Source organism: Camarhynchus parvulus, chromosome 4A, assembly GCF_901933205.1.
Source record: "Camarhynchus parvulus chromosome 4A, STF_HiC, whole genome shotgun sequence".
Lineage (NCBI taxonomy): Eukaryota > Metazoa > Chordata > Aves > Passeriformes > Thraupidae > Camarhynchus > Camarhynchus parvulus.
Window position 1 is genome coordinate 19,051,530 of NC_044600.1, and position 27,485 is coordinate 19,079,014.

Here is a 27,485-nt window from a genome sequence, read left to right on the forward strand (position 1 = left end):
GCTGCTCCCCCAGTCTCAGCTGCAGTTTCTCTCTTCCCAGCTGGAACAAAGGGCCCACATTTACCTTGCCTGTGTGCTCCTGCAGCAGCACCAGCAGCTCCTGGAGCTCTCGGCTCTTCCTTTGGGACAATGACTTTCACAGCAGCATCTCCTCAAAGGCTCCAGGGGCCCTTCCAGCCCACAGGCGGGAGGAGAAGTGGGGAAGTGATGGAAAGGAGCTGCCACAGCCGAGGGGAGGAGAGAGGGGATGAGAATGTGAATTTTCTGCCAAAGAAATGAGAGCCAGAAACAGCGTGTGGAGAGAGGGCAGGGCTGGATGGAAGGAACTGCTCTTCCCACGCTGGACACGGAGCCTTGGCAGGGATTGCTCATTGCTCAATCCCCTCCATCCTCAGCTTTCCCCGCTCCCATCCATGGGCAACCAGGACACCCCCAAAGCATCAGCTGTGCTGCCAGGTGAAACCTGAACTGGGAACATGCTGCCTGGGCTGGTTGGGGAGGGCCAGTGGATGATTCCCACCTCAGCTCTCCGTGCAGACCTTCCTGGCGCTCCACCAGGGCATCTTCCCTGTGACAGTGTCTGGCAGGGTCTGGCACAGGCTGGGCACATGGATGCTCTCCAGATCCAGGGTCCCTGCAGAGCTCTGCTGTTGAGGAGCTCACAGACCTCATGGGGTGGATCTACAGCTCAGGTTGTTCCCAGAGGGTTACAGACCTTGGAGAGCCTCCCAAACCTCTATCAACACCCAAAATTGGCACTTCCTTGCCAATTAACGCACTCCTTGCCGTGAGCCCTTCGGGGGCCACAGCTGGGCTCCTGGCCCATGATCATGGAATGGTTTGGGTTGGAACAACAAAGAACGCAGCAGGCCCAAGATTTGCCCATAAAAAATGTTTATTCCTTAAAAATACAGCATTCATCTGCAGGGACACAACTATTCAGAGCATTTTTTAAAAGGGGTTTTATCTGCTCCCAGTGTCGCAAGCGCTCAGTGTTGGGAGCAGGGAGAGCAACAGTCCACGTGGGAACAGTCTGGTCCCAAGGGAAGAGCTCTGTCACCCATCCCTGGATGTCACCTCAGCAGCCCATCTGCAGGATGGATTTCTCCTGGGAGAAACCTCAGCCCCTCTGGAAAGGCCCTGGGACAGGGGAAGCAGCAGGACCCTGGGGTGCTCTAGCCCTGAGTCACTTTCACAGCACCAGCCATTGCCCCACAGGTCCTGGCTCCTCTCCCTTCTGCTGCCCCATGGAACAACCTGCCTGGTCTCTCCAACCGCCCCAGCCCCCTCAGACCCCCAGGAGGTGGCTCTGGCTGCCCACGGTGCCCTGGCCCCATCCCAGCTCCCACCCTGCAGCCAACAGAGGCTGGGACCCAGCCAGTCCCCACCGAGCCCACGCCTTCCCTGCCTCCGGGTGCTCCAGCCACGGCTGCTCTCAGGGCTCTGCAACTGTCCTGACTCCTGAAGTTTCTTCCTTCCTTTTCCCAAGGAGAGCTCTCACTGAGTACACACCACCCTGCTCTCTCTCCACCTGGCTGACCCCAAGGGACAGGTGGCACAGGTGCCACATTCCCACCTAGCACAGCAGGGGTGTCTCCCCTGAGACCAGCCTGGCTCCCCCAGTGCCTGGGGAGAACTGGTGCCAGGCTCTGCCAGGGGGAACAACAACGAGGAGGATGATTCATTGGAGCTGGAGGATAAAGGTGCAGGAAGAAATACAAGGGATCTGGAGAGACCTCAGAGCCTTGGGGCGAGTGGGAAAGGGAGCAGGAGCACAGGAAGTGCTCCCCTCTGTCCTTCCTATTGCAGGGAATGGTGAGGGGAGAAACAGAGCCAGCAGGTCAATAGCTGGCTCCAAGCCTGGCTTCACCAGTGGAATTCTAGAGTTTTGGATGAGGAATTGGTTCACACACCATCAGGTCTCTGTGCCAGGTACACAGAACACACCAGAAATGTCTCTGTACTCACCTGGGCACTACCCTGGCCATGGCACAGGGTGGAGAAGCACCGAGGAAGATGACACCAGGGTTGGGAAATACCTGAGAACAGGAACATATGAACTGGGGCTTCTCCCCCAAAGTGAGGTGGGATCAATAGCCCAAGTGAAGGGCACCAACACCTGGGGCGTGGGGAACAAAGAGGAGAGGCTGGAGCTGTGCCAGCTGCCGTGCTGGGAGCACATGGGGATGTCTAGCAGAACAGGAATACTGCACGGGGTGCCTGAGAGCTCTGCAGGTGACGCCAGGCTGGGAATGTGAGGCTGCTGCGGGCAGGAGGATCCAGAGGGCTCCAGGCAGGCTGGGATGGGCTGAGCTGTGCTAGCCTGCACCTCTGCACAGCTGGGCAAGGGCATGGCATGCACTGGGAACATGAAGAACAGGGCTAGCAAGGATCAGGAGCAGAGGAGTCTGTGCTACTTGAGCTTGGTCTCCAAAGCAAAGTAGGTGAAGGAACTGAGTGGTAAAAATCACCAAAAGTCAGGCTGATGTTGCTCTTCTCCACCCACATCCCCTGAAAATTAAACACCCTTCCCATGTGGAAGATTCTGTACAGACTGACCCAGAGCATGAGTGGCACTGCCAGAATCCCCCTCAGCCCCCACACCTCAGCTTAACTGCTAACAGAGAGAACAGCAAAAAAAGAAACAATTCCTTGGCTCAGAGGCCCCTGACACATCTAAATCTTCTCTTTAAACATACCTTGGTTTTTACTAATAGAAATATCCAAAAAATGCCTTTTTTTTTCCCCTTTTGGTGATCTAGAAACCAGAAGATGCCCCTTTGTTGTTGCTTCAGGACAGTCTGTGGCTGTTCCTAGCAGAAGGAAGGTAGAGGAGGAGGAATTTGGGCACACAAGCACATACAACATTGGCAGAACACAGAGTCAACAAGCTGTGCTTCAAAGGGTCAGGCAGGAGCTTTTTTCCCCAAACATATTGAACAGCACTTGCCCAATAACAAATAACTGATCAAAGCAGCTGCAGAACTTGGAAGTTCTTCCCGTGCTGCTCTGGACTTGGTTTCACTTTTACACTTTGTACCCCGAGGCCGTGGTGTGAGGGAATCATCAGGAACAGAGGAAAGAGCATCCCAGGTTTTCTCAGCATCCATATCCCACTGTTTCCAGCGTTAAGTCAAAGCTCAAGTCATTTTCAACCCATCAAAGCCACAAAACTTCCACCTCTTCTCCAGGCTGGCCCCAACCCCGCTCAGCTCCTGCCGGAACGTGTTCTGCAGTCGTGTCATGAGCACTTCCACCTCCGCCGTGCAGATCTGGGGGAACACAAGGAAAACAGCACTGAAAGGGAAGATGGAAGCCCTGATGGCTGCTGATAATTCAAACTCAAACAGTTACATGGCTGAAGCTCATCCAGGCTTTCCCTGAACTCCTGGGGATAATGCTGGGACACCAGGAGCTGTGACAAGAGCTAAGACTGGGGTTACACCACTGCACAGAAGGACCCTGAGGTGAGCCCAAGGTCCTGCCAAGCCACGCTCAGGGCTACAGGCAACTTCTGAAGGGCTCTTCCATGGCTCCAAACCACCTTGGATCTTAATTCTTGTGCTCTCTGCTGATCTTCTTGGTGAGAATGATGGACAGGGAACAGGGGAAAGATATTCCCCTTCCTTTCCTGTTGGCAGCTTCAAGAAATCAGGTTGTACTTCCAAGTACTCCCCCTCCTCCTGCCTCACCTCAGGCCCAAATATCTGCTCAGGGTTAAAAATAACATCCCAAACTAATCTGAGCTCCTGCAAGAGTCAAGGAGGAGACAGAAGAGCTCAGAAGGAACACAAAGGACAATGGAAATAGCTCTAAGTGTGAGTGAACACGAGGAGACTGATGCCATAGCACAGGTTAAATAAAGGGTGGGCTCTGCACAGGGGTTCTCCCAAGCAGAAGCTCACAGAAGCCCTTCTCTGCACTGTGGATACCAAAGAGGAAGTTCCAGAAGGCAGCTGAGTGCTATGATGGCAGTTCTATAGGAGTTCCAAACCAAAATAAAGGGAGCTGGTGGCCCCACACACAAATTTCAAGCTAGAATGAGGAGATAAAATTATTAACTCTGTCTTTATAAGGCTGGAGTGAGCAAGGCCAAGGAGCCATGTTTTCTTAGGAAAGGGTAAACTAAACACTCATTTTTATACACAAGCAGCTGGGTAAGTTCCAATCCAAAGACAGAATTCCCATGACTGTGGGGCCTCCTGTCCCAGGGGCTCTTTAAGGAAGACAGCTGGAGACCGGGATAGAGGACAATGAGATGTAATTCCTTCCCAAAGGAATGAGATGTAATTTCTTCCAGAAGCCTCTGCACATTTACTCCGAAAAGTAGCACAAAGCCAGCGGGACATGGGACTGCTTGGGGGTGTAGTTAGTGGTGAACCCCAAAGCTGGGCTGCTTTGGGCAACCTGGAATAGTGCAAGTGTCCCTGCCAGGGCATGGAACTGGATGGGCTTTGAGGTCCCTCCCAACACAAACCATCCTATCATCCTGAAATTCACCCCATCCCCCATTCTCTTCCAGCAGATTTCTGCAGGGAGCAGAGCCCAGGCCTCAGCGTCCAGGCCAGGCTGTCCCACACCCACCTTGCTGTCCAGGCGCTGCAGGTAGGAGCAGATGTACTCAATGCTGGCTCCAAACGGATGCACATGGAGAAACGTTGAAATTATCCCTGGGGAAAGGAACACCACAAAGGTCATTGTCATGAGACAAAAGCCAGCTGGGAACACCAGCCCTGTGCCCCTGCAGGCAGCCACACCCTGACCCCAGCAGAGCCCAAGGTTTTCCTCAGTTCCAGGACTCCCACCTCCCTTGGGATAACCAAAGGAGGCAGAGGTGGGCAGAAGGAGTGCAAGGTCACCTTGAAGCAGGTCTCCCCAGCTCAGGTCTCTGGAATCACCACCGAGCCAGCAGAACTCACCAACTAAGAGAACTTCTCGTTCAGATTTCACAGGGCTGTTGCTCAAGGTCTTCTCCACTGGACATTCTTTCTCCTGGCTGCAGGCACAAACTCTGGACATGCTGCTCTCCTGCAAAAGCCACAGGACACGTTCCAGACAACCTGGCACACCAGGGACTGGCTTGGGCAGGCTCCACAGAGCATGCAGGGGTGTTTTCCTGGTTTTCTGAGTCACTGCATCCATCACTGCTGCATCTGAAGTTTATTTTCAGAAATGCTCCCAACAAAGCACAGCTGTGTCCATGGTGCTGGGCGTCATCCACCAAGTGAGATGAAAAGGTCACAAAGTTCAGCAGATGCCACCACACACCCTGCACCAGCCCTGCTCCCTGACATGACACATGCTCCACAAGGGCCTTGCTTTAAACAACAGAATACAAACCAGACCATGGCCTTGCCAAGACTGATTAAGCTGCAGAGGTTTATTTTTCAAATTTGCCCACATTGACACAAATGGGATTAATCAAGTGCCATGGGGCTGCACAGGGCTTAGGATCAGACTGTCCCTGACTTGAGTTTGTGGTACTGAATTAAAACAGAATTGAGCATAATTTATTATCCCTGACATAAACACAACAATGCAAAGACGGTGGCTGCGCTAAAAGCAGAACTTGCTTTTATTCCCTAGTTTTATGTGGAATTCCAGTGGCCTGAGAGCTGTGGACAGCTATAATTGGGAAGAGTTTCCAGTGACCACTGAGATGGGCTGGAGGGAGGCCAGTGACCAAGATAGAACTGAACAGTCCTCTGGGTTTGCTCAAATTCTTACACCAGTGCAGTTCTCAGCTCACAGGGCTGAGGCTGTGCCCAAATGGCCTGAGCTTCCACATTTGCTTCTAGAGGAGAAAGAGCAGCTCTGCCCTGTGGAAGCTGATCCAGGGACTGCAGCCCAGCAGCTACGCTGCAAACCCACAGCCTGCCTGCTCTTGAAGATCATAGAATCGTGGGATGGGTTGGGCTGGAAGGGACCTTAAAGCCCACCCCGTTCCACCCCCAGGGACACCTTCCACTATCCCAGAGCAGCAGCTCTTGGACTTACATTCCCTTGGCAGTCAGCTGCATCTCCCTCCTTGTCCTCTTCATCTGCCATGCTCTGCTATATATGGACAAAGAAAGGAAAGATTACTGATGATAATCTGTTATTTTTGTTTCGAAGATCCTGCTCTGATCATTACTGGAATACACAAAACCATGTTTAGTTAGTAGAAAGGCATTATCTTCCCTGGCTCCTGGCACAAAAAAGTGGGACTACAGATGGAAAATGAGATAAACCCAGTATCTGGCTCTGTGGGCCAAGGGGGAAGTGCTGCCTCATGCTTCTTTTGTAATTGTGCCCATGCTATAGAGGAAAGAACCCAGCAAGTATAGAGTCAAATCCACAATCAAATCAGAGGGGATCAAACCTGAGAAGCAGCACTATGGATTTCTGTTTGGAATACTGCATGGATTTTTGTTTGGAATAAACCCAGCAAGAATAAAAATATTAAAACACTCACAAAAATTTCCAGTTCCAAAGTGTTTTATGGAGGGCAGATCAAAACATGCTCCTAAACCACAGTTGTAAATATCAGTGTCTGATAACTGAGACCTTTGTTCTTGTCTTTTAAAAGCTCAAGCTGCAGAAAACCCCATCCCAGCTGTGATGCCACTGTACACTGTTCAGTGGCAGTCCTATTCTATTTATACAGTTGCTGAGATTGTCTCACAGGTACATGAAGCAACTGCAGGTCCATTCCTGACAGACATCCTGCAATTTGACAAGTAATTTTTCCTCACTTTCCAAGGACAACTGCTCAAAACCAGGGCTGGGCATTCTCACCAGGATGTCCTTCACCACAAAGGTGAGAACTGCACAAGGAAGACCTGCATGGCACATACCTGCTCCTTCAGGTTTTCTAGTAATGTTTCTATTTTAAGTTTGTCTTCTTTCACTTTTTCCAACTCAGCTTCTCTCTTTTTGTACTCCTCTTGGACTTTCAAAAGATGCTGGAAGAAAAAAGATAAACTCTTAACCTGCCTTCCACCTTCTCAACCTGCCTTCTACCAACTATTGTTCAAAGACCATAAAATTTAGAAGGGCTTTTCCAAGAAGACCAGACAGATCACATCCAGAACCACTACAAGATGAAATATAAAAGAAGGATCCACCTTAGAAACACCTTTGCCTATTAGCATAGAAAAAACCACATTTGTGTAAACATGGAGCAGTAATTCCATCCCCAATGGATGGGATTTCCCATTTCCCAACTCAGCTGGTTATGGACAGGTCCAAGTACCAAGACTTGGTACTTTGGAAATCAGAGTAAAGAGCACACAAGGAATCCTACAACTATGGATTGCTTCCATGGGACTTATCAGCTCATCCACAATCCCTGGTATCAATATTTTCTTTGGGTTTTTTTAGCAACACTGGACACAACAAAGTTGCTCCCCCCTGCCAGATTGGATCCTGCTAAAATCCTGCTAAAATGTTTTCCCAAGTGTTTCTGCCACCCATCCCAGCCTCTTTCCCCTGCAGCACAGCCCCAGCTATGAAAAATTCCAGGCCCACCTTCTGCATGCCCTGCAGAGCCTGCTGGAGGAGCTTCATCTGCTGCTCCTTGGTGGTGTCCTCATCCCTGGAGGCCTTGCCCTGCTCCTGCTTGAGCAGCTCCACCTCGTTGCGATAGGCGTCCAGCTGCCAGCGCAGGCTGTCGTTCTCCTCCTTCAGCGCCTCCACCTGCGACACCAGCGCTGGGGACAGCACAGCCATCAAACCATGCACAGCAAGGAACCCCTGGCTGCTCTCCCCACCCGCCACACGGGCTCAGCTGCTCGGGTTACAAATCCTGAGCACACAAAGGAATGGCTCCAGCTGCTTGGGATATCACAGGGCTGGAGCCCCTCTGCTCTGCAGCCAGGCTGGGAGAGCTGGGGCTGTCCAGCCTGGAGAAGAGAACAATCCAGGGAGACCTCAGAGGGTCTTCCAGGGCCTAAAGGGGCTCAAGAGAGCCAGAGAGGGACTTTGGACAAAGAATGGAGTGACAGCACAAGGGGAATGGCTTCCCACTGCCAGAAAGAAACCACTGAAGAGAAGCACATTATGAGCTGTAAAAAGGGATTTTACCTGACTCTTCTGTTTCTTTCATCTCTGATGGATCTTCTATTTCTTCATCAGACATTTCCATCTCCTCCTCTCTCCGAATGCCCATCAGCTCATCATTGTGGATGTTACGGATCTCCTGGGGTTCAGAAGCAGAGAGGGTTTCAATACAGATTTCAAGGAACAGGTTGGCTGACTGAAAAGTTCCTGAAATCTAGATCTGCAAAAAACAACTCCAGGATATGACTTAAAAACTGGCACAGATTATTAGATCAAGGGCAATATCCAGCACAAGTCACTCTGGCAGAGCTACTGGGATTACAGACCCTTCCATCTCCCTTCTGCTCTTGTGATGAGGCAGCTCAGCCTTGCTGTGCAAACCATGAGGAACTGGAGTCAGCCCTAATTCTCTGGAGCCAAAAGTCTCAACCTGAGCTGGGACAGAGCAAACCAAGCTACAGTTGCACCTTTGCAGGGACCTCCTCAGGGTGACCCCAAAAGGCTGAGAGACTCTTTAGCCAGCATCTGATATCTACAATGAGGTAAGAGACATTTTAAATTTCACCTAAAAATGTACCATATACTAGCAGCATTTTTATAAATATATAAGTATCTGCCAAAATCTGTATCAAAAAGCTGCATCTTGTGGCTTCCACCTTCCTTTAAGAGCAGTCCCTAAGCTGGGGGAGAGCAGAAGCTGAGCCTGGCAGCTGAAGTGCTCCTGAAAGAAGCCTCACCAGTGGTCTCACAGTCTCCTCCTATTGGGAGAACTTACCTTGGAACAAAAGACAGCTCCGACTGGAGAGAGAGCTCCCACCCCAGCCACAGCCAGTGATCAGAAGGCAGGGAAGAACGGGAGCACTGGGCTCAGAGTGAATCTGAATCAGCACTTGGCTTCTCAGGTGCAAAAGAAACCTTGGCTCCTCTTTGAGCTGCTACAAAGGTTTGACTCACTGGGATCTGGAAAGTCCCATAGGTACAGTCTCATGGGGAGATCACACCTGGAAACTTCCCAGGACAACGTGGGCATTCAGTGCTCAAGCATGGTGGAGGATTAACCATCTGCTTGGTAGCAGCAGGGCCCTGGCTGGGTCTGATCCAGAGCCTTCCCAGGCTGCAGCTTTGCAGGAAGGTGGCCTGGACACCCCAGTCCACAAGGATCACAGGCTTGGACACCCTAGTCCACAGGGATCACAGGCCAGGATACCTCCAGCCCAAGGGGATCCCAGGCCTGCACATCCCTGGCCTGTGGTGCTTATGGATCAGCAGCCTCTCAGCTTTGCTGAGATTCACTCTGGATGTTAAATAACCTTAAAGGTGAAAGACACCTCCTGGCTTTGCTGGGATAGACTTGCTTTCCAAGTTTGTAGTAAGGAACTCAATATCCCAGACAAATCCAGAACCACAGGAAGATTTACACTAGGGGTAAGCAATGACAGCCAAAGGGAACAGGACAGGGTGGAGGAGTGGGATAAAACCTCATGAGAATCAACAAGGCCAAGTGCAAGGCCCTGCACCCCCAAGGTGGCACTGGCAGCATGGATCTCATCACAGCCTCCAGGACAAACATCTCCCCACCCATCACCTTCCAATGGACACCCCTTCTTTACCTTGGCTTCCTTATTTCTGACATTCTGCCTGACTCTCTTATCTGATTTTATAAAATCTTACTTAACTAAGAACTACTCTTCCTCCTGCAGGAAGAGCAGTGGGAGTGACAAGCATTATTCCATCAGTTCCTTTCTGATCACCATTTTTAAACCATACATTTCATCATGTCACTTCACGGGGTAAATACACAAACATGAGAACATCCTCCCTCAAGCTTTCCAGGCTGTTCATCTGCAATTATTTCCACCTCAAGGTGGAAATATCACATAAAATGTGATAAAAGATTCTGACGACACTTAAGAGTTGCTGGTTTTTTAAATCTCTCTAGAAATCCTTCTTGCTTTAATATAAAATCATCAGAAAAATCAACATTGATCATCAGTATTATGACTATTATTGTGCACAACTTCCATCAGCAGACAGGTCTTGATGTATTGCTACTGGTGACACAAATACCAAGAGAAAATTTATTACCTGTACCACAAGAGCCTCCTGAGTGATTCCCACCTCACACTGTGAAGGAAGGTGTTGTTATCCATGCGAGCATCGCGCAAACTGAACATCAACATCCTGACAAGCAAGAGACCGTGCTGGAGGATCTAACACAAGAAAAGATTACCAACCTCTGCTTGTTTGCACCACACGCTGATGTTCTTACGCTGAGCTTTCGTGAAATGGTCCCAAGCCTTTTGTTTGGAGGCAGAATGGTACACGGCCACTATCTGCTCGACTGGAGTGGCAAATCAGCAGCAAATCGGGCCCGAATAGCATCCAGAGAGGGCGAACAAGAGGAGTAAAGGAGTAAAAAAGTGGAATCAGGCAGGTGGTTTGGCTCCCCTTTTCTCATAACACTGCACTGTGCTGATGCTACACTCAGGGAGGGGGCTCAGTGTCTGGAAAGAGCCTTGTGGGCTTCACCAGGCCAGTGCCAAACGCTCACAGAGCAACGACCAACTGGGGCATGGGCTCTGCTCTCAGCTGGGAAAAAGGCAGGACATGTGGAAAAAAAAGGCAGCACAGGTGCTGAAAAATATCCAAATATGCTGTGTGAGGCTGGCTGGGAGTGTAAGTTCAGAGGGGCAGGACTCACCTCTGAAATGGGGCGATGAGCTACAACCATGAGTTGGCCTTTGGACAGTGAGCTACAGGAACACGACCAGGACCAAAGCAAAGGCACCAGCCATCAACTATTCTGGGTTCTGGGATTTATTCCTCCTGCTTCTCTAGAAAATTTAGAGGATTTGGAATACACAAAGTGTTTCTCCTTGGCTGAGAGCTCACCCACAGCACAGAGCACATCCACTTGATTTTTTCTATGCTTGTGATGCAATACCCATAATTCTCATAAAATAAACACATCTCCCTGCTCGTTAGAGTAACCTAAGAGTGGCTGAGATCTCAGTCTTGGTTTCAGAGGGTGGAGATACACACTAGTCTCTACTACTACTTACTCTGCAGTGCTCATTGTAAGTCCCTCTGGACCGTGTGCCCGTAGTTTTTACCATTAACAGAATTTAAAGGAAAATAATAATTTTTTAAAAAACAAGTAACAGCTAAAATTACTATATACAAAACCAAAAGTTAAGAATGTTCAAAAGCTAGGCAAGGGGCTCAAAGAAAATTAGTACAATTGTGGAGAAGGTATTTGAAATGAAGTAAAAATATTCAGATTACTAAAGCAAGGATGTGTAAGTGGCAATGAATGGTCTGAGAAACTATTACAAATCACATCCTGGAATTAATACAGTCCATGACTCTTCCTTGATTTCCTGGTTTTATTAAGTACTGGGATTTGAAAGACCCAGGGTCTGCAACAGGGTGTTGGAAGCACTCTGCTGCTCCTACCTTTTGCGAACAAATCCTGCACACTTCGCTGAGGCACCAGATTCCCAGGAACTTACCTTGTTTGTGCACAGGAGGGGTTGAAAAGATGACAGAACTAATAACAAGACGATAATTAAGAGGAAACAAAATCAGAATTCATTCTCTCCTCCCCCCAGATGTGGACTCTTACTCCAGTAAAAAGTACCACAAGATATTTTTGCCAGGTTAGTGCCATGTGATTCCAAATCAGCCAGAGTTGCACTGAAGCGACTGCCACTTCTTTTCCCAAAGCCCTTTTAGCGGGGCCTCTCCAGACTCTGGAAATTAAGAGTCTTCCCTACACCACACAACCAACATCCAGCTTGGAAACACTACTCACACTGCACCAGGATCCCTGAGAGAGCCAGTTTGAACTTCTCTTTAGCTTCTTCCATCTCCTTCTCGTGAGCTGCCTTCTCGTTGATGAGCCTGCGTATGTGGCTGTTGGCTGACTGGATCATGGAGTAGAAGTTGTTGGCAGTTCTCCTGTTCACTTCCCCGCGTTCTATCCAGGTCAGCAAGGTCTGGATGGCTTCCGAGAACTTGGTGTCATCTGCAGGAAGAAAGGACAACTTTACACCACAGCTCTGGGGTGGCCTGGGCAGCTTTCAGGTCCTTTCCTCAGAGCTGAACTGCTCCTTCAAAGGTCAGCATCCTTCAGGTGACTCATCACAACTCCTGGGAGCAGGGAAGGATCTGAACACGTGGCGTACAAAGGAAGGCAAGTCCAGCACCAAGCTGATGAGCAAATCACCTGCTGAGGTGCAGCAAGAGGAGGAACAAGCACTAGAAACTTACTGGAAAACATCACATCTACTGAGATGGAACCTTTTGTGAAAGGAGATGACCTCCAGCTCCAAAATCATCAGACCACACATGAATCTCAGGCTTCCAAGAAGGTCTTACATTAGTCCTTCCAACCAAAATTATGTGGAAGAAACTTGTACTGAACAGTTTTGATTTGCACAAGTTTCCTGCACTCAACAGGTTTGTTCAGCCTTGGGAAAATAAGATTTAAGGGAGACCTCATCACTGAGTCCTGGGGAGGGCTATGAAGATGGAAACTCCTCTTTCACAAGAGAGGCGTGTGGAAAGGATGAGGGGGAACGGGTACTCCTGGAGACAACTTTTCACAACAGCAGCATTGTCAAAGTGCTGGACTCCCCAGTACCAGAGGCTTTCAAGACTAGGTTGGGCAGAGTGTTGGGCCATCTGGTCTAGACCATGCTTCTGCCAAGAAAGGTCAGGCCAGGTGAGCCTTCAGGTCCTCTCCCATCCTGAGATTCCACAATCATGACTCAAGCGCAGGGGTGTTCCAGATTGCAAGGCAAGATGTATTCTATTACCATCTGCACACCAGTTGTCTTTTGTCAAGTGGGCAGTTTGCCTTATCTCTCTCTTTGAGTGACCACATTCACACCTCCCTCGGGAGGGGGCATCTGCTGATAACAGCTATTGAATGTCACTGCATGGCTGATAAGAACTGTAACATCCCATTGGGAAATGTGAGCCCAGAGGGAGGAGCCAAGCATTGCTACCCAGATATAATCCAGGGGTTTTGAGACACCAGCACGGCTTTCTCCCCTGGATGCCCCAGAGGAACAGCAGCTGCCACTTCTTCCACTGGATCTTCGAAGGAAGAATACATCCTTCTCTACAGGATCCCTGCTCCAGCAGAACCACCCCTGACACTGCAGGAGGGCTGCAGCCACATTTCCAATGGGACTGCTGCCAACACCCTGACCCACAGGGTGTCAGGTTGGGTTCTGACTCTGTCAGTGTTGTTTTAGTTTACTGCATTATTTATTTTATCCTCTTCTTTTTCTTCCCTATTAAAGAACTGTTATTTCCTGCTCCCATATTTTTTGCCTGAGAGCCCCTTAATTTTAAATTTATAGCAATTCAGAGGGGTGGGAAGGGTTTACATTCTCCATTTCAGGGGAGGCTCCTGCCTTCCTTAGCAGACTCCTGTCTTTCCAAACCAAGACAAGGGGGTTTTTGACAAAAGAAGGAAGATGGCGGCAGAGCTGCTGTGTGCTGACCCCTGGAGAAGACAGAGCTCTGCCCATCCAGCCCCTCTCACCTTTGAGCTTCTCGGCCACCACGCTGCACTCGTGGTCGGAGTAGTGGACGACGGGGGGCGGGGAGGGCGGGCGGAAGCGCTCCTCGGCCAGGCGGCGCCGGTGCCGCTCCTCGCGCGCCAGCATGCGCTGCTTGCACTCCCACTCGTACAGGTCATCCCGCGCCTGCGCAAAGTCCACGTGCAGCCGCCCCGTGTCCTTCTTGTCCGTGCTGGAGCCCAGCCGGATGCGGTAGCCTGGCAGGAGGGAGCCTGGTCAGTAGGGCAGGGGACTTACCTGAGGCTCCCATGGCTAAAGGAGCCCAGAGGGTTTGGCTAACAGGGAAAAAAAAACCACCAGGACGAGCCAACCAGCCAAATAAAACCCCACCAGGACAAGCCAACCAGCCAAATAAAACCCCACCAGGACAAGCCAACCAGCCAAATAAAACCCCACCAGGACAAGCCAACCAGCCAAATAAAACTCCACTAAGGCAAACCAACCAGCCAAGTAAGTCCAGTCCACCAGTCAGCAAATTAGGAGCAAATGTCCATTTTTTAGGCACTATATACAGAATTAGCTGGATACTTATCCATGTAAGATGAAAATAGACTCTGCACCTCAGCCCAGTGTTTTGTAAACATTTTCAGGTGACAAAGCACTGCTGCCTTTCCTCTCAAGAGCTGTTTTCATATATTTAAGCAGAAATGCAATGGCAGCAGAAGGCAAACTGACACAGCATCAGAGAAATCTGCCCCAATTCTATTGTTCTGCCTATAACATACCACCACAGTCTGTCCCAGAATTTTAAGCTTCCCTCTGAGCCAAACACACCCACCAGACAGGTAAAGTGCCTTGTCCACCATGAACTCCTCAGCAAAGCGGATGTGGCAGAAGTTCTTCTTGCTCTTGCGGATAGCTATGACCTCCCCACACTGCTCAAACACCTCCATGATGATCTGCTCCGTCCCGTTTTCCGGCAGGCCTCCAACAAACACTGTCTTGCACCCTGGGGGCCTCTCTCTCGTGGCTGGAGGGGGAAGATCTGAAGAGAGAAAGCAGAGCAGGTCAGGTTTTGGGTTGCCAGAACACACTCCTTCCACCTGCTCCTCTCTCCTGAGAGATGACCACACCTTCCTGGCTTCCTCCCAACACACTCCTGGCTATGCCACACTCAGATTTACGGAGTGGATCCATAGCACTGCTGAGGTGCTGGATAAAAATAAGCACATTCACCAGCATGTTTGCAAAAAGAAGATCTTGGGAATCTAGAGCCCTCCAAACACTCTCCTGAGTGCAGAAGGTTCACTAAGCTGCTGTCAAAGAACATAAGCAGCACCAGGAGCTCCCAACTTCATCGTGGAAGGTGCCTCAAAATCACAGCTTAAAAAACTGTCCTAATGTAAATAACACATAAAAAACATACTCAGGAGATTCTTTGTGCTGCAACTGCACACACTCCAGACTTGTGTGCTTGAGCTACACCTCACACTGCACACGAGAATCAAACCATGAGGACTTCAAACACTCAGTGACTGGAATGGCTTCTTCCCCAGACCTTATAAATCTAGCAGCTGAAAAGGCTATTTCTGAAAATGGCAAACAGTGACAAGACCAGGCTTTTCCTGTTGCTCTGTCACCCTCTTGCCAGCAGTGAGTCCCAGGAATGGCCCTTTTCTCACACACACACGTGGGTTTAGATAAACAAAGGGATACCCTATAGAGACAAAGCACAAGGAGACAGTTACGTGGGTTAGGTGGGAAGAGAGTGCAGCTCTTGCAGTGGATGATCTCCTTCACAGCCGGCATGTCCGGAGGGATGGGAGGTGGGACAATCCCCAGGCCTGGCATCATGGGGTTGATTGGAGGGATTCCAGTCATCATTCCAAGAGCAGGATCAAAATCTAAATGGGGGAGAGAATAAGGGAGTCAAGCGTGGGGGGTAGAGTCATACAGTGACTGTGAGCTCTGACAGCAAATGGGGAACACTCCCACGCGTGCCGGTGAAAATCAGCAGCATGCCAACATCAAACTTTAGATCTGCGCCCTTAAAATAATGTTTTAAAACTATTTCATTGCTCATTGCCACAGTCATGTAACTTTTCTCTGTTAAAATAAATTGTTTCCTTCTCTCCTCTGTAGACACTGGCTCCCATCTAATGTCCAACCCTTCCCAGAGAGGTCTGTCCACAAAAAGACACCTGTGACATATGGAAACAGTGGAAAACCTGACCCAGTTTGGTTGCATTAAGTAGTTCAGCAGCACAGACAGTTGTGACACAGGCTTAAGGGCATCAGGAAGAATTTGTACATGGAAAAGGTTGCCAGGCATTGGAAGGAGTGGAAGCCCCATCCCTGGAGGTATCCAAGGATGTGGCACTCAGGGCTCTGAGCTGTTGACAAGGTGGGGATCAGTCACAGGTTGGACTCGATGTGGAGGTCTTTTCCAATGTAAATGGTGCTGGGATTTAGGGCATCATCTCACCAAGCAGACAAGTGCAGCAATTGCAGCAGCTAAGAACCTGCCATTTCCTTGGTACTTTGAAACACAATCACAGCAAAACCACACATCTGAGGCCAATCCTCTGCCACCAACCGGCGTTTTTGGAGGAAGGAACAAGAAACCTTCCTGTTCCAACTGTGAAACATGGATGTAGGACTACATGGGACTTGTATCCTTATCCATGGGATAGGCCTGTGTTGATTTTTCCTTCATGGAAGAATGTCAGTAGGAGAATGACACAGAAACAGCATCTCCACAGCAAAGCCAAATGTGAAACAAGGCCTTGGGAACAGGAGAGAACTCTATTACTGTGGAGAGAGTTGGGGCTGTTCAAACTGGAGGAGAGAAGGTTGTGCTGTCTGCCAACACAGACATTCCCTCCCCAGGTGAGCAGACAGGTCTTATGGCAGGGAAAACATCCTTCTTAGTGCAGCAAAGCACTGGAACAGTCAGTTCCATTCAGGACTTTGATGTCCAGCATCCTGCACTGCTGGGAAACCAGGCACAGCTCAGCTCTGTTCCTGCAGGAGCTCTTTCATCCAGTACAAGATGACTCAGTCATGCACATGTATTTCACACTACAAGATGGTCATTTCTGGACCAGAATTCTCCATTAATTTCTGCCCTATCCATTTTGCTACCCTGTTGCTTTCCTCTTCATCTTCTTCCCTTTCTTACCAGCCACTGCAGTTCAGTTTAGAGTAACATGCTCCTGGATACCACTGGTTTCTTGACCTCTGTGTGACATCCTCCTGCACCACTGCAGGATACCTAGCGGTACCCCACAAAAACTATTATTTCCATCAAAATACATGTATTCTCATGTCCTCTCAATTCAGGTCTCTAAATAGATCACTTGCAGCATGAATGCATTTCAAACACAGGTCAGTGTGTACATGGTGGGTGTCTACCCAGCCACAGCGCAACAGGCTGTTCCCACAGAGCTGTGAAGGCTCAGCTCACCAGGCAGGAGGGGCTGTCCTGTCATGCCCATGGGAGCCATGCCCAGGTTGTTCATGGCGGTGGCCCAGGCAGTCGGGTCGGACATTGGCAATCCCATCAGAATGGAGTCCAGGCTCAGATTTCTGCCACCATCTGTTGAGAGGAACATAAAAGTGATTAAGGGCTTAGAGCAGATCTCAGCTCTGCCCAGCTAGGCTCTGCAGTGTCAGCACCCAAAACCAGAACTAAACCCACTCTCAGGGAAGAGACAGTAAAAAAAAAACCACCAGTGCTGTGAGTCTGGAGCAGCTGGGTCCTGGAAAACGCCTTAAAGCACCTCAGTTATGGTTCATCCACTGCAATTAACAGCTCTAAGGGACCTTGAAGGAGCACTGATTAAGGGTAAGGAGACACTGATTCCTCACAAGAGATTTAGGAACAAAGGACACATCCAGCAGGTATAAACTGTCAGACTGCACTGAACTGAAGGGAGCTGTCCCAGCAGGATCCTCCCACTGCCATTGAAGTGCTCTGTCAGCTCTTCAAAACCATCCTTGAACTGTGCTGTAAAGTCCCTGATTCTCCTTCAAGGACTTTTAACTGTCCAGGGAAACAGCTGCATTTCACCCTCTCTTTCTGCAGCTGAGGGCTTTGCACATCACCTTCTTTCTTGTTGGGGAAGATGAAACAGGAAAGCCTTACAAATATGATTGTCTGGCAAAAGATTTTGAGAATATTGAAACTATAAGCAAGATTGAAATGAAAGCAAGCTTTGAGATCCTTTAGTTACTGACCAACTGGAAAACAACGGTGTGGCCGACTAAAGGTAATCCCCTTTTGATGAAAAAATACCCTCTGCTTGCAGACAGGCCCAAGGGTCAGAGCAGACCCTGCCAGCTTGGCAGAAGGGGCCCAAAGAGGAGTTTTTAGGGTTTAAAATGTAACACAGTGTGGTAATGTAGTGATTCTTATAGGCTGTATGTAAATGCTATAGGATTTGTATATTGTACTAGATTGGTTAGTGAGAATTAGAGTATTCAACACAGAAGAAGATTTATTGTATTGTAATGGGAACTTTGCTCTCTAACCTCTTGTCTCTTAGCTCTAGCCTTTTACACTCTTACCTCTCTTACACTCTTACCCCTTTTACTCTCTTACACTTTACTCTCTTACCCTCTCATCCTCTCTCCCCCTCTCTTCTCTCAGCCTGCTCTGAGCTGTGGCTGGCAGCTCCCAGCAGGGCCCTGCACCCAGGCCCTTTGCAATAAACCCCAAGTTCCTGACCTGGCTGCAGAGATCTCTCGTCTCCGTCTGTCCCAACCATGCTACCCCTCATCAATCCTACACCTTCTGCCTCAGGTGCAGCCTCATCCTTCCCTTCTGCACCTGGAACCTCCCTAGGGAAGTTCCCACCTCATTCCCACAGACTGCTCTGTGCATGCTGTAACATCCCACCTCCATAGCACAAGCAAGTGCCACATTTCCCCAGTCACACTGGTGGGGTTGCAGTTTTCAGCCACAATATAATCTGCAAAGGCATTATTCTGTGTTCCCTTTTTTCCCAATGCTCTGTGAGAAATCCTGAAGCTGGCATCTAGGAAGTTTTCCTTGCAAGACTCCTTGATCTGACATTACAATATCATACAGTTCTTTTAACACTTTGTTTTTATGACATTATCTTAAATGTGAATGTCTCCAGTCATTCAGCCTGAGGGGTCTTATCCTGCTTTTAATTAAGGACATGATTTTAATCTTGAGATTCTGTTCAATTAGGAAAATACATCTATTTGGACAAGTATAGAGAATCACAGAAGGGTTTGGGTTGGAAGGGACATGAAAAACCATCCCATTCCAACCCCTGCCATGGGCAGGGACACCTTCCACTGTTCCAGGCTGCTCCAAGCCTCACCCAACGTGGCCTTGGACACTGCCAGGGATGGAGCAGCCACAGCTGCCCTGTGCCAGGGCCTACCCACCCTCACAAAGAACAATTCCCTCCCAATATCCCATCCATCCCTGCCCCCTGGCAGTGGGAGGCCACTCCCCACTCTTCTATCACTACATACCCCTTGGGGAGACCCCACAGTCCAAGCCTGGCTCCAGGCACAGCGGTGGGGCTGCAGCAGCACACAGCTCCCCCTGCCCACCCTGCACAGCCCCAGCCCTGGATCCAGGCCACCCTTCACAGAACCCTTGAGTCCTGCCAGCAATGGAGCTGGGAGCAGCAGGAGCTGGGAGCAGCTCACCTGGGGGAATGCTGCTCCTCTTCCTCTTTCCCGGGCCACTTCCATCCTCAGCCGGGCTGTCCGACAGCCGCGGGCCAGCGGTGCTGCCCAGCCCCAGGGACTCGCTGCTGGCAGGGTCAAAGGACAGCTCGTTTAAACCTGAAAGAGAAAGCACACTTAGGGACTTAAAGTGGTTTGTGATGCTTTTGGATCACTGTAGTGAGAGAAATGCCCAGTTCTGGGCACAAGTAGCCCTCCAGGCCTTGAAGGAATCCTGACTTCTGGCCCCTGATCTGAATGTTACACAACAAAATATTACTCACCAGCACCAATTCTACCACCCACACAAATCAAACTGCCTGAGTGTAAGCCAGGGGTGCATCTTCCCTGGGCTGAGCAGCATTTCAAGCCTGGAAACTCAAAGGACAGAATTTTTCCCTATTTCTTCAGTCCAGAAACACACTGTTAAGAGTTATTTCAGTTTCACCAGTTGAGAATTCAGCAGGAGTGATTTACCACCAAAAAACAAGGCACAACTGAGAACATCTTCAAAATGAGAAGATGCTGTTGGAATTTTTGTTCAAGGAGTCTGCCACACAGCTGCTCTTGGTCACTGACATGGAAGGAGCTCTGGGATGCACATTCCAAAAAGGAGAGCTCCAGACCCCCCCTGGCTGCACCCTCCTGTCAAGGAGCTGTGGAGAGCAAGGTTCTCCCAAGAGCCTCCTTTTCTCAAGGCTGAAGAGATGGGTCCAGTGCCCTGAACTGACCACTGAGTTCCTCACTCCACCTTCTGTCACAGCCAGCACTTGCAGGAATGCAAGGCTGAAGGAGCATTGAAATATCAAGTTTGATTTATCTTTGTCTCAGCAAATTCACCCTGAACAGCCAATACAGCGGAAAAAAAGAAAAAAACAAATATTTTTTGTGGACCCATATAAAGTGATAAAAATTACCACATTTCTAAGGTGCCCTATGTTCCCAGGGAAATCAGCAGAATTGAGAGCAGCAACAATGATAATTCCCATCCCAGGGTACTGATGGGCCAAGGCATTTGTACCAAACCTTCCTCCAGCCCCTCTGCAGCGTTGTGATTTCTGTTCCAGAGGATTCCAAGAACTTAACAAACATGGCTGCTGGGTCTGGCTGTAAATAGCCAAGTGGGTACAGGGAGCCTGGCAGGCTCCTCTCCGAGCCACTGAAAGCTGAGAACGCAAGAAGCAGCCAAAAACACAAGGACTATTCAGCTGGCAACAACAATAGTCACGCCCGGCCACGCAGGATGCCTACAATGCGGTGTTAAATATTCCAAAGTCAAAATATCATGGAGGTCATGAGGGCTCAGGAAAACAAATCTGAATGCAGCAGGTTAAAAATAGAGGGGTCGGGCCCAGGGAAGACAGCAGGAGAAAAGAAAAGGAGCAGTTCTACACTTATATTGGTATTATCCATGTGATAGAAAAGGCAAAATTGAACTTGAACAAGAGTTTTCCTGCATTTGGGAATAAGGAAGGATGGAGAGAAGCAGTGGGACAGCTGGACACTGGTGTAACCAGCATGGACAGACACCCTGCTCTGGCTGAAGACAACACTGTGGAGACACCTGGCACTGACCAGCACCTGAATGGACACTGCTCCAGCCGCTGCTTTCCAACCCACTGGGGAACACAGGCAGCCACTCACTCCAAGGATTTCCAGCCCCACTTTGAGTGGGAATCTCAAATGCACACAGCATGTCCCCAGGGCCAGTTGACAGCCAGAAACAAAGCAGCATCAGCTGGAAGGCTCTGGGTGGAGGCACCCGTGTGACCTGGAGCAGGAGCCTTGTCCTCAGGGCTCGCCAAATGAGGACCAGCTGCCACCCACCGGAACCTAACAACAAACATCGAGCAGAAAACGCCTTGGGAAAGCTGTGCTCTCACTTCACCAGGATGGAGAAAAAGCAAATGTCCCAGTAAAGAGCAGTATGGAAAGTGGGTGATGGAAGCTGTAAGCAAGGGACCTTGCTTGCTGCTCTCTAGCAGCAGTTTGCTCCAAAAATTAAAACAAGCCAGAGAGAAGATTCCCAACACACTCTGGAGTAAGAAACCCCTCATTGTGTTAGATTTGCCACCCCTACACAGGATAAATGCTGTGGATAGCAGCCAACTTTCAGACCCACCTGCCTCTCTCCTGTCATCTCAGCGAGCAGCCAAAGCTCCAGCCACACCCCACTGGGTACGGAGAACAGGCTCAGAAGAAAGCTGAAGCTGCAGGAAATCCTCTCTCCTGAGCTCTGAGCAGGTTAAAAGCTGGCAGGTTAAAAGCCAGTACAGCCAGGAGGCACAAACAGGAGCATCCCTCTGTCCTTTGTGCCAGCCAGAACAAGGTGTCCTTGGCCATTCCAAGCTGCTCTGCTCAGGAGGGAAGGCACCAGCACAGGAGCAAACCACAGGGGTTTGCTCAGCATTCCTGTAGTAAGCCAGCCTGGAAAGGCCAAAATAAGATTTCTGCATTTGCTGGGAAATGCTACACAGAAGGTAAGGGGGGAGGAGAAAATCTGGGTTTCCAGCAAGTGTCAGAACTGGTGTCAGCACTTCCAGAGCCATATGTGGCACAGGTGTCAGTGTGCCCTTCATCTCCCTGTTCCTATCCCCAGGGATTTTCAGAGGAGTCCATTTAAAAATTGAGTGACACATGAGGCACTGCCATAATGCAGTGACTAAACATTTAAAAATAAAAACTAGAAGATTCCTCAGCAGAAAAATGGATCAGGGAAAGAAGGGGGGATGCTGAAAGATGAGCAGAAGGCGACTCTGAGCAAGGCCTCTCCCACAGCACAGCGGGTTCTTGTGGGTGGTTTTCCCCTCTGCAAACAGGTGCTGAGCTCTGCCTGACGGGAAGAGTCCACAGCTCCCACTAGCCTAAGCAGCACTGACAATGCACAGCCCACTGTCCCACTGGGCTGGGATCAATCCAGGTCTGAGCTGTGGCTAAATACGGCTGCAGCTTCCACAGCACAGCTTCAGAAAGGGGCTGGGGAGAGAGGAAAGATCTCAATGTTCCAGGCATAAATCAAGGGAAGTATCCATCCTCACTGGGTCCCATGCCAGACCCAGGACAGGACTCGGTTTTCCAATCCTAACAGAGCTGGGCCATTTGCCTTAATGACCAGGGGGAAAATAAACTCCAAAAGTCCCCAAGGCAAACTGAAAAGGCTGTTTTAAGATCACTCCCATTACCAATAGAAAACAACACTGGAAATCACAACCAAAACACAGGATTGTGCAGCTCCTGTGAAACACTCCTGGGACCACTTACAAATGACACAGGAGCCACAGGGCTGCCACCTCGGGATTTGGGCAAATGTTCCCTGCTGGGTTCAGGTACATTCAGTTAAGTGGTGGCATGAGCTCTGCCACAAGCCTGGCACTGCTCTGGAGCCACAAGCTCCAACTGCAGCCTCACTCTGCCCAGGAACTGGAACAGCTTTCCTGCCACTCAACCAGTTTATAAACAGCAGCAACATAAACCTCTACCCCAAAACTCAAATGACAACTATTACCAGGTACTCTGACACTGTCACACACCTAAAAGCCTTTCAATTATACACTCAAAAAGCCTGTGCAGGCTGGTGCTTGTATGGTCGTATTTTGGGATGTCCTGGAACCCTATGTGCTACGCTGGGTCACACTTGGGGGTGCCCCAGGTCCCTCTGCACCCCTCAGGTGACATTTTGGGGTCCCCTGGGCTCCTCTGAACGCATATTAAGCTTCTCTTACTGAGCATCAGGGGAACTTCAGAAATGGGCTGACACAGGCTTTACTATAAATACGGATTTACCTTTTGCCAACATTGGCAAATTTGGGGAATAAGCACTGCTCAGTCTGAGCAGGGTGCCTGTGTTTTTGGGAATAAACTGGATTCCAGGATACACTGTGCCATTGATTACGCAGTTCTCATTTTAAGCCCTCAAGAAATGAACTTGAGAGGACACCAAAGTACATCTGCAGCAATCTATTAGAACACAAGAGAAAAGAGACCAGCAGGGAAGGCAGAAGAGAGGGATACCAAAGCTTTGAAGTTACATTTTGATCCCAATCATTTCCTTTTGGAAAATAATTTCCAGGTTCGAAAACTACTGCTGGGCTCAAGCATGTTCCTCTACCATACTCCTGGCTCAATTACTACTGGTAGAGCTTCCCAAACATCAGTCTGAGCCAGGAGCTGGCCAGGCACACTGATGAGAGCAGCACAATTTTGACAGTGACTTCTGTCAACTCCAGATAATCCTGCAGGGCAGCAGGAGCCGTGCAGGGAACCCCAGAACCCCCCCACGTTACCTGCGAACTGCACGAGGAACATGGCAAGATGCTCATCGTAAGGCAGGAGTTCAGACAGCTCTCCCACTGCTCCCAGCTTGGCTTTGTGTTTGAAAATCCAAGTGCCAGGCTGAGCTCCCTCACTCAGCTCCCAGCACAACAGAAAGGCTGGGACCCAGTGACAGTAGAACTGCCCTGGGGCAGGCAGGACAGCCCAGGCATGAGAGCCCAAGCTGGCCCGGGGCTGGCACCCAGCAGCTCCACGTGTCACCATCCATCTCCCGGACTGACACCCAGAGGCAGATTCCAGCATGCAGGGGACGGAGGTGGATGAGCAGGTGGGGAGGCAATTAACAGCCAGAGCATCTGAATTTGCCAGGGATTTCATCCATCACTGCTCTAAGCACTGGCACGCAGCTCAATAAACCCTGTTTGCATGCCCGAGATTAGCGGCCTTTGCACTGAAAGATTAATTCCTGGTAATCCTTGATGGCAAGAGGCACACTGCTCGCTTTCCTTGATTCTGGAAGCTTGCATTTGAAAGAAATATATTAATTTCAGGCAGCTAATTATTCTAGCAGGGCTCTATAAAATCAAGAGACACAAAGAGCCCCTTCCTCCTTTGTGCCTGAGAATGCAGCAGTCAGCAACCCCAGTCAGGGACACCAACCTGCAGAGTTTTCACAAAAATACAGCCACAGCAGCAAAAACAGGGGAATTTGACCAAGTCCTGTATGAGTTGTGCTCTACACTCAATGTTGTAACCCAAAACAAAGGAAAAAACCAGCATGTGTGTACATGTATGAGTGGCACCAGCAGTGACCCAACACAGCCCTCGGTGCTTCCCAATAGTGAAATCTGCCATGTCCATGCCAAATTATTAAATACTCCATGAAATGTTTTCAAAATGCTCACAAGGCTCTGCCAAACCAGCCTGCCTCTGCACACACATCTAGGAATTCTAACCCTGGCATTTCCAGGGGGTGAGCTGCCCGTGCTCCAGAGGATGCAGAGCAGGCAGCTGCAGGCAGCTCAATCCCATCCCCTCCTGTCCTCCCAGACTCCCTCAGCACTCCTGGAGAGCAACATCCAGCAAGTGCCACCTCTGAACAATGCTCAACAGCTCCTACTTTCAGAAATATCTTTTGGAAAAGCTAGGAGAAGAAAGCTGATGGGCAAAAATGCAGAACTAACTACACAGAGCACTGGGAAAGAAAAAAAAAGGGGGAAGAAGGAAAAAAGAAGAGGGAAAAAAAAGGGAAGACACAAAAATAAACTCCAGTAAAGCCAGCAGTCAGGATCATCAGAAAATCCCACTGCAAAAGGTTGGACTAATGGGCAAGAGAGCCTTGTGGAAAGCCAGCATCAGCGTGAGGAACTGCTAGCTGAGAGTGGAGCAGCTGGATGGAACGGACATGCTGGAACTGAAATAATGTCAGCAGAAAAGCTGGGGATTAAGGGAGAAATCTCACACCATCTTTGGAAGGTATACAGAATACCTCAGTAACAACACCTGATCTTTGCAATGACTTGGTGATTGAACCTCATCCCTGCTACGAGCTCCAAACATATGACCTTCAACACAGAAACCTGACCTCACCCCAGGTCCCACACAGCTTTCAACAACTCAGCTCAAGGGCCTTTTTAATTAGATCCTCAAAATTCCTCAAATAAGCCTTGAAGAAACAGAGAATCGAACCCCTTGGCTTCCACCCCAGGGAGGAGTATGGCTGGAGTAAGAAGGAACACAAGCTGGAGGGATAAACTCCTATCCCAGGTCACCTCCATGCTTTCCCACAGTCTCACAGCTCTGCTGCAACTTTTTGCAGGAAAATATGGAAAAATACAATGGCTAATTAATGTAGCTACAGGGGAGGTAGGGACAGTGCAGACTAATGAGGAGCTTACCCAAGGATTAATGTTTGTGTAACAAATACATGGCACTAAAAAACATCTCCACGCAGCACGACACTGACAGACGTTACTGGTAACAGCACACAGCACCAAAATATGAGGAAAATAAGAGAGTAAGAAGCACATAAACCAAAGAAGCTCAATATAAATGCTCAAGGAACCAAATAAATGCATGCATGTGCATATAAGAGTTACAGTCCAGGGCTGTGGGAGAGCTGCAGCCCACGGAAGCTGTGGGCACCAGCACGAGCATCCCCAAAGCTCCCTGTGCTGCCCACGGACCATCTGCTGTGGCACCACAGACCCAGCACAGCCCAGCACAGTGTGAGGCTGGGGGAGAGAGAGCACAGCCAGGTGCATCCCACCTCGGGGGAAGCTGCTGCCACCTTCACCCCCCACCCCTTCTGTAAACTGCTCATTCTTGGAACACCAGAGTAATTTCTTTACATGCAGCCAATTTCTCCTTGTGCCAATTTCACAGGACCACTGGGATTGAAAGAGACCTTCAAGGTCACCCAGACCCACCAGCACCACCACAATAACCCCTAAAACACACCCCCAAATGCCTCAACACTTTCAGAGATGCTGCCTCCACCCTGAGCAATTTATTCCAAGGCCTGACCGCTCTGGTAGGGAAACGATTGTTAGTAATTCCTAACCTGAACCTACCCTGGCACACCTTGAGGCCTTTTTCCTCTCACCTTGAGCAAACACGACCTAGCACAAGGTCCCGACCCCGCCGGCGGCTCCTCCTGTCAGGGCGTTGTGCAGAGACACAAGTTCCCCCCTGAGGTCCCTCCTTTTCTCCAGGCTGAGCCCCTTTCCAGGCTGCTCCGGGTGCTCCACACCTTTCCGTAACAATCTCCATCTTTTCTGATGTAATTTTAATGTCGTTTTTGAAGTGATTTTAACTACCACTGAACCCAAATAGCGGCACAGACACTTCCCACATGGAATAAACTTTCCCACACAGCCTCCCCACCACTCAGACGGACCCGGAGCCCTGCGGGTGTCCCCGCCAGTCTTCCCGAAGTCCCGCCGGCTCCCACGAGGCCGTTCAGGCCCTCCACAAACTCCCCGGCTGCCTCGGCCGGGCCGCAGGTGCGGAGGAGGCCGCTCCTGCCCAGCGAGCCCCGCGGCCGGTCGGCCAGCGGCCCGGAGAGCAATGGAGAGCGGGGCGGCCCCTCCGCACGCCTGGGCTCCGGCAGGGGAGCGCTCGGCCCCGGCTGCTCCCGCTGCGGGCCGGCCCCGGCCGCCGCTCGGCCTCTCCCGCCGGGGCGGGCCGGGGCAGGGCACGGCCGCACCTGCTCCCCGCAGTCAGGTTCCCGGGCCGGCTCCCCCCGCTCCCCGCAGTCAGGTTCCCGGGTGCGCGCGCCCCGCTCCCCGCACTCACCGCCCGGCTCGGCTCGGCTCGGCTCGGCCCGGCCGCTCCTGCACGCGCCGCCGCTTCCGCCGCACGCCCCGCCCCGCGCGCCACCGCTGCGCGCGCCCATTGGCGGGGCGGGTGCTGCGCGCGCACCGTGACGGGCACGTGACGGCGACCGGCGGGGGCGGGAGCGCGCGGCGCCAGACCGCCCCCACCGCCCGGGACCGGCCACACCCCTCCGGGACCGGGACCATCCCACCGGGACAGGCCACACCCCTCCGGGACCGGGACCATCCCACCGGGACAGGCCGCACCCCTTCGGGACCGGGACCATCCCACCGGGACAGGCCGCACCCCTCCGGGACCATCCCACCGGGACAGGCCAGACCCCTCCGGGACCGGGACCATCCCACCGGGACAGGCCGCACCCCTTCGGGACCGGGACCATCCCACCGGGACAGGCCGCACCCCTCCGGGACCATCCCACCGGGACAGGCCAGACCCCTCCGGGACCGGGACCATCCCACCGGGACCGGCCACACCCCTCCGGGACCATCCCACCGGGACAGGCCAGACCCCTCCGGGACCGGGACCATCCCACCGGGACCGGCCACACCCCCGGGACCGGCCACACCCCTCCGGGACCGGGACCATCCCACC

The 27,485-nt window shown here is 50.8% G+C and overlaps 1 protein-coding gene across 1 annotated transcript; it reads right to left on the reverse strand.

Annotated features, from left to right (window-relative positions):
• Positions 1-877: 877 nt before the first annotated feature.
• On the reverse strand, positions 878-26,911 carry ENOX2 (ecto-NOX disulfide-thiol exchanger 2). Its single transcript, XM_030967749.1, has 15 exons — positions 26,853-26,911; positions 19,266-19,403; positions 17,041-17,172; positions 15,323-15,478; positions 14,413-14,619; positions 13,598-13,831; positions 11,855-12,067; positions 10,275-10,381; positions 8,065-8,179; positions 7,510-7,691; positions 6,837-6,944; positions 5,998-6,054; positions 4,920-5,028; positions 4,585-4,670; positions 878-3,272 (listed from the first exon to the last, which is right to left on the reverse strand). The coding sequence occupies exons 3-15, from the start codon at positions 17,135-17,137 to the stop codon at positions 3,141-3,143; spliced, it is 1,803 nt and encodes a 600-aa protein (XP_030823609.1). The 5' UTR covers positions 17,138-17,172; positions 19,266-19,403; positions 26,853-26,911; the 3' UTR covers positions 878-3,140.
• Positions 26,912-27,485: the final 574 nt, after the last annotated feature.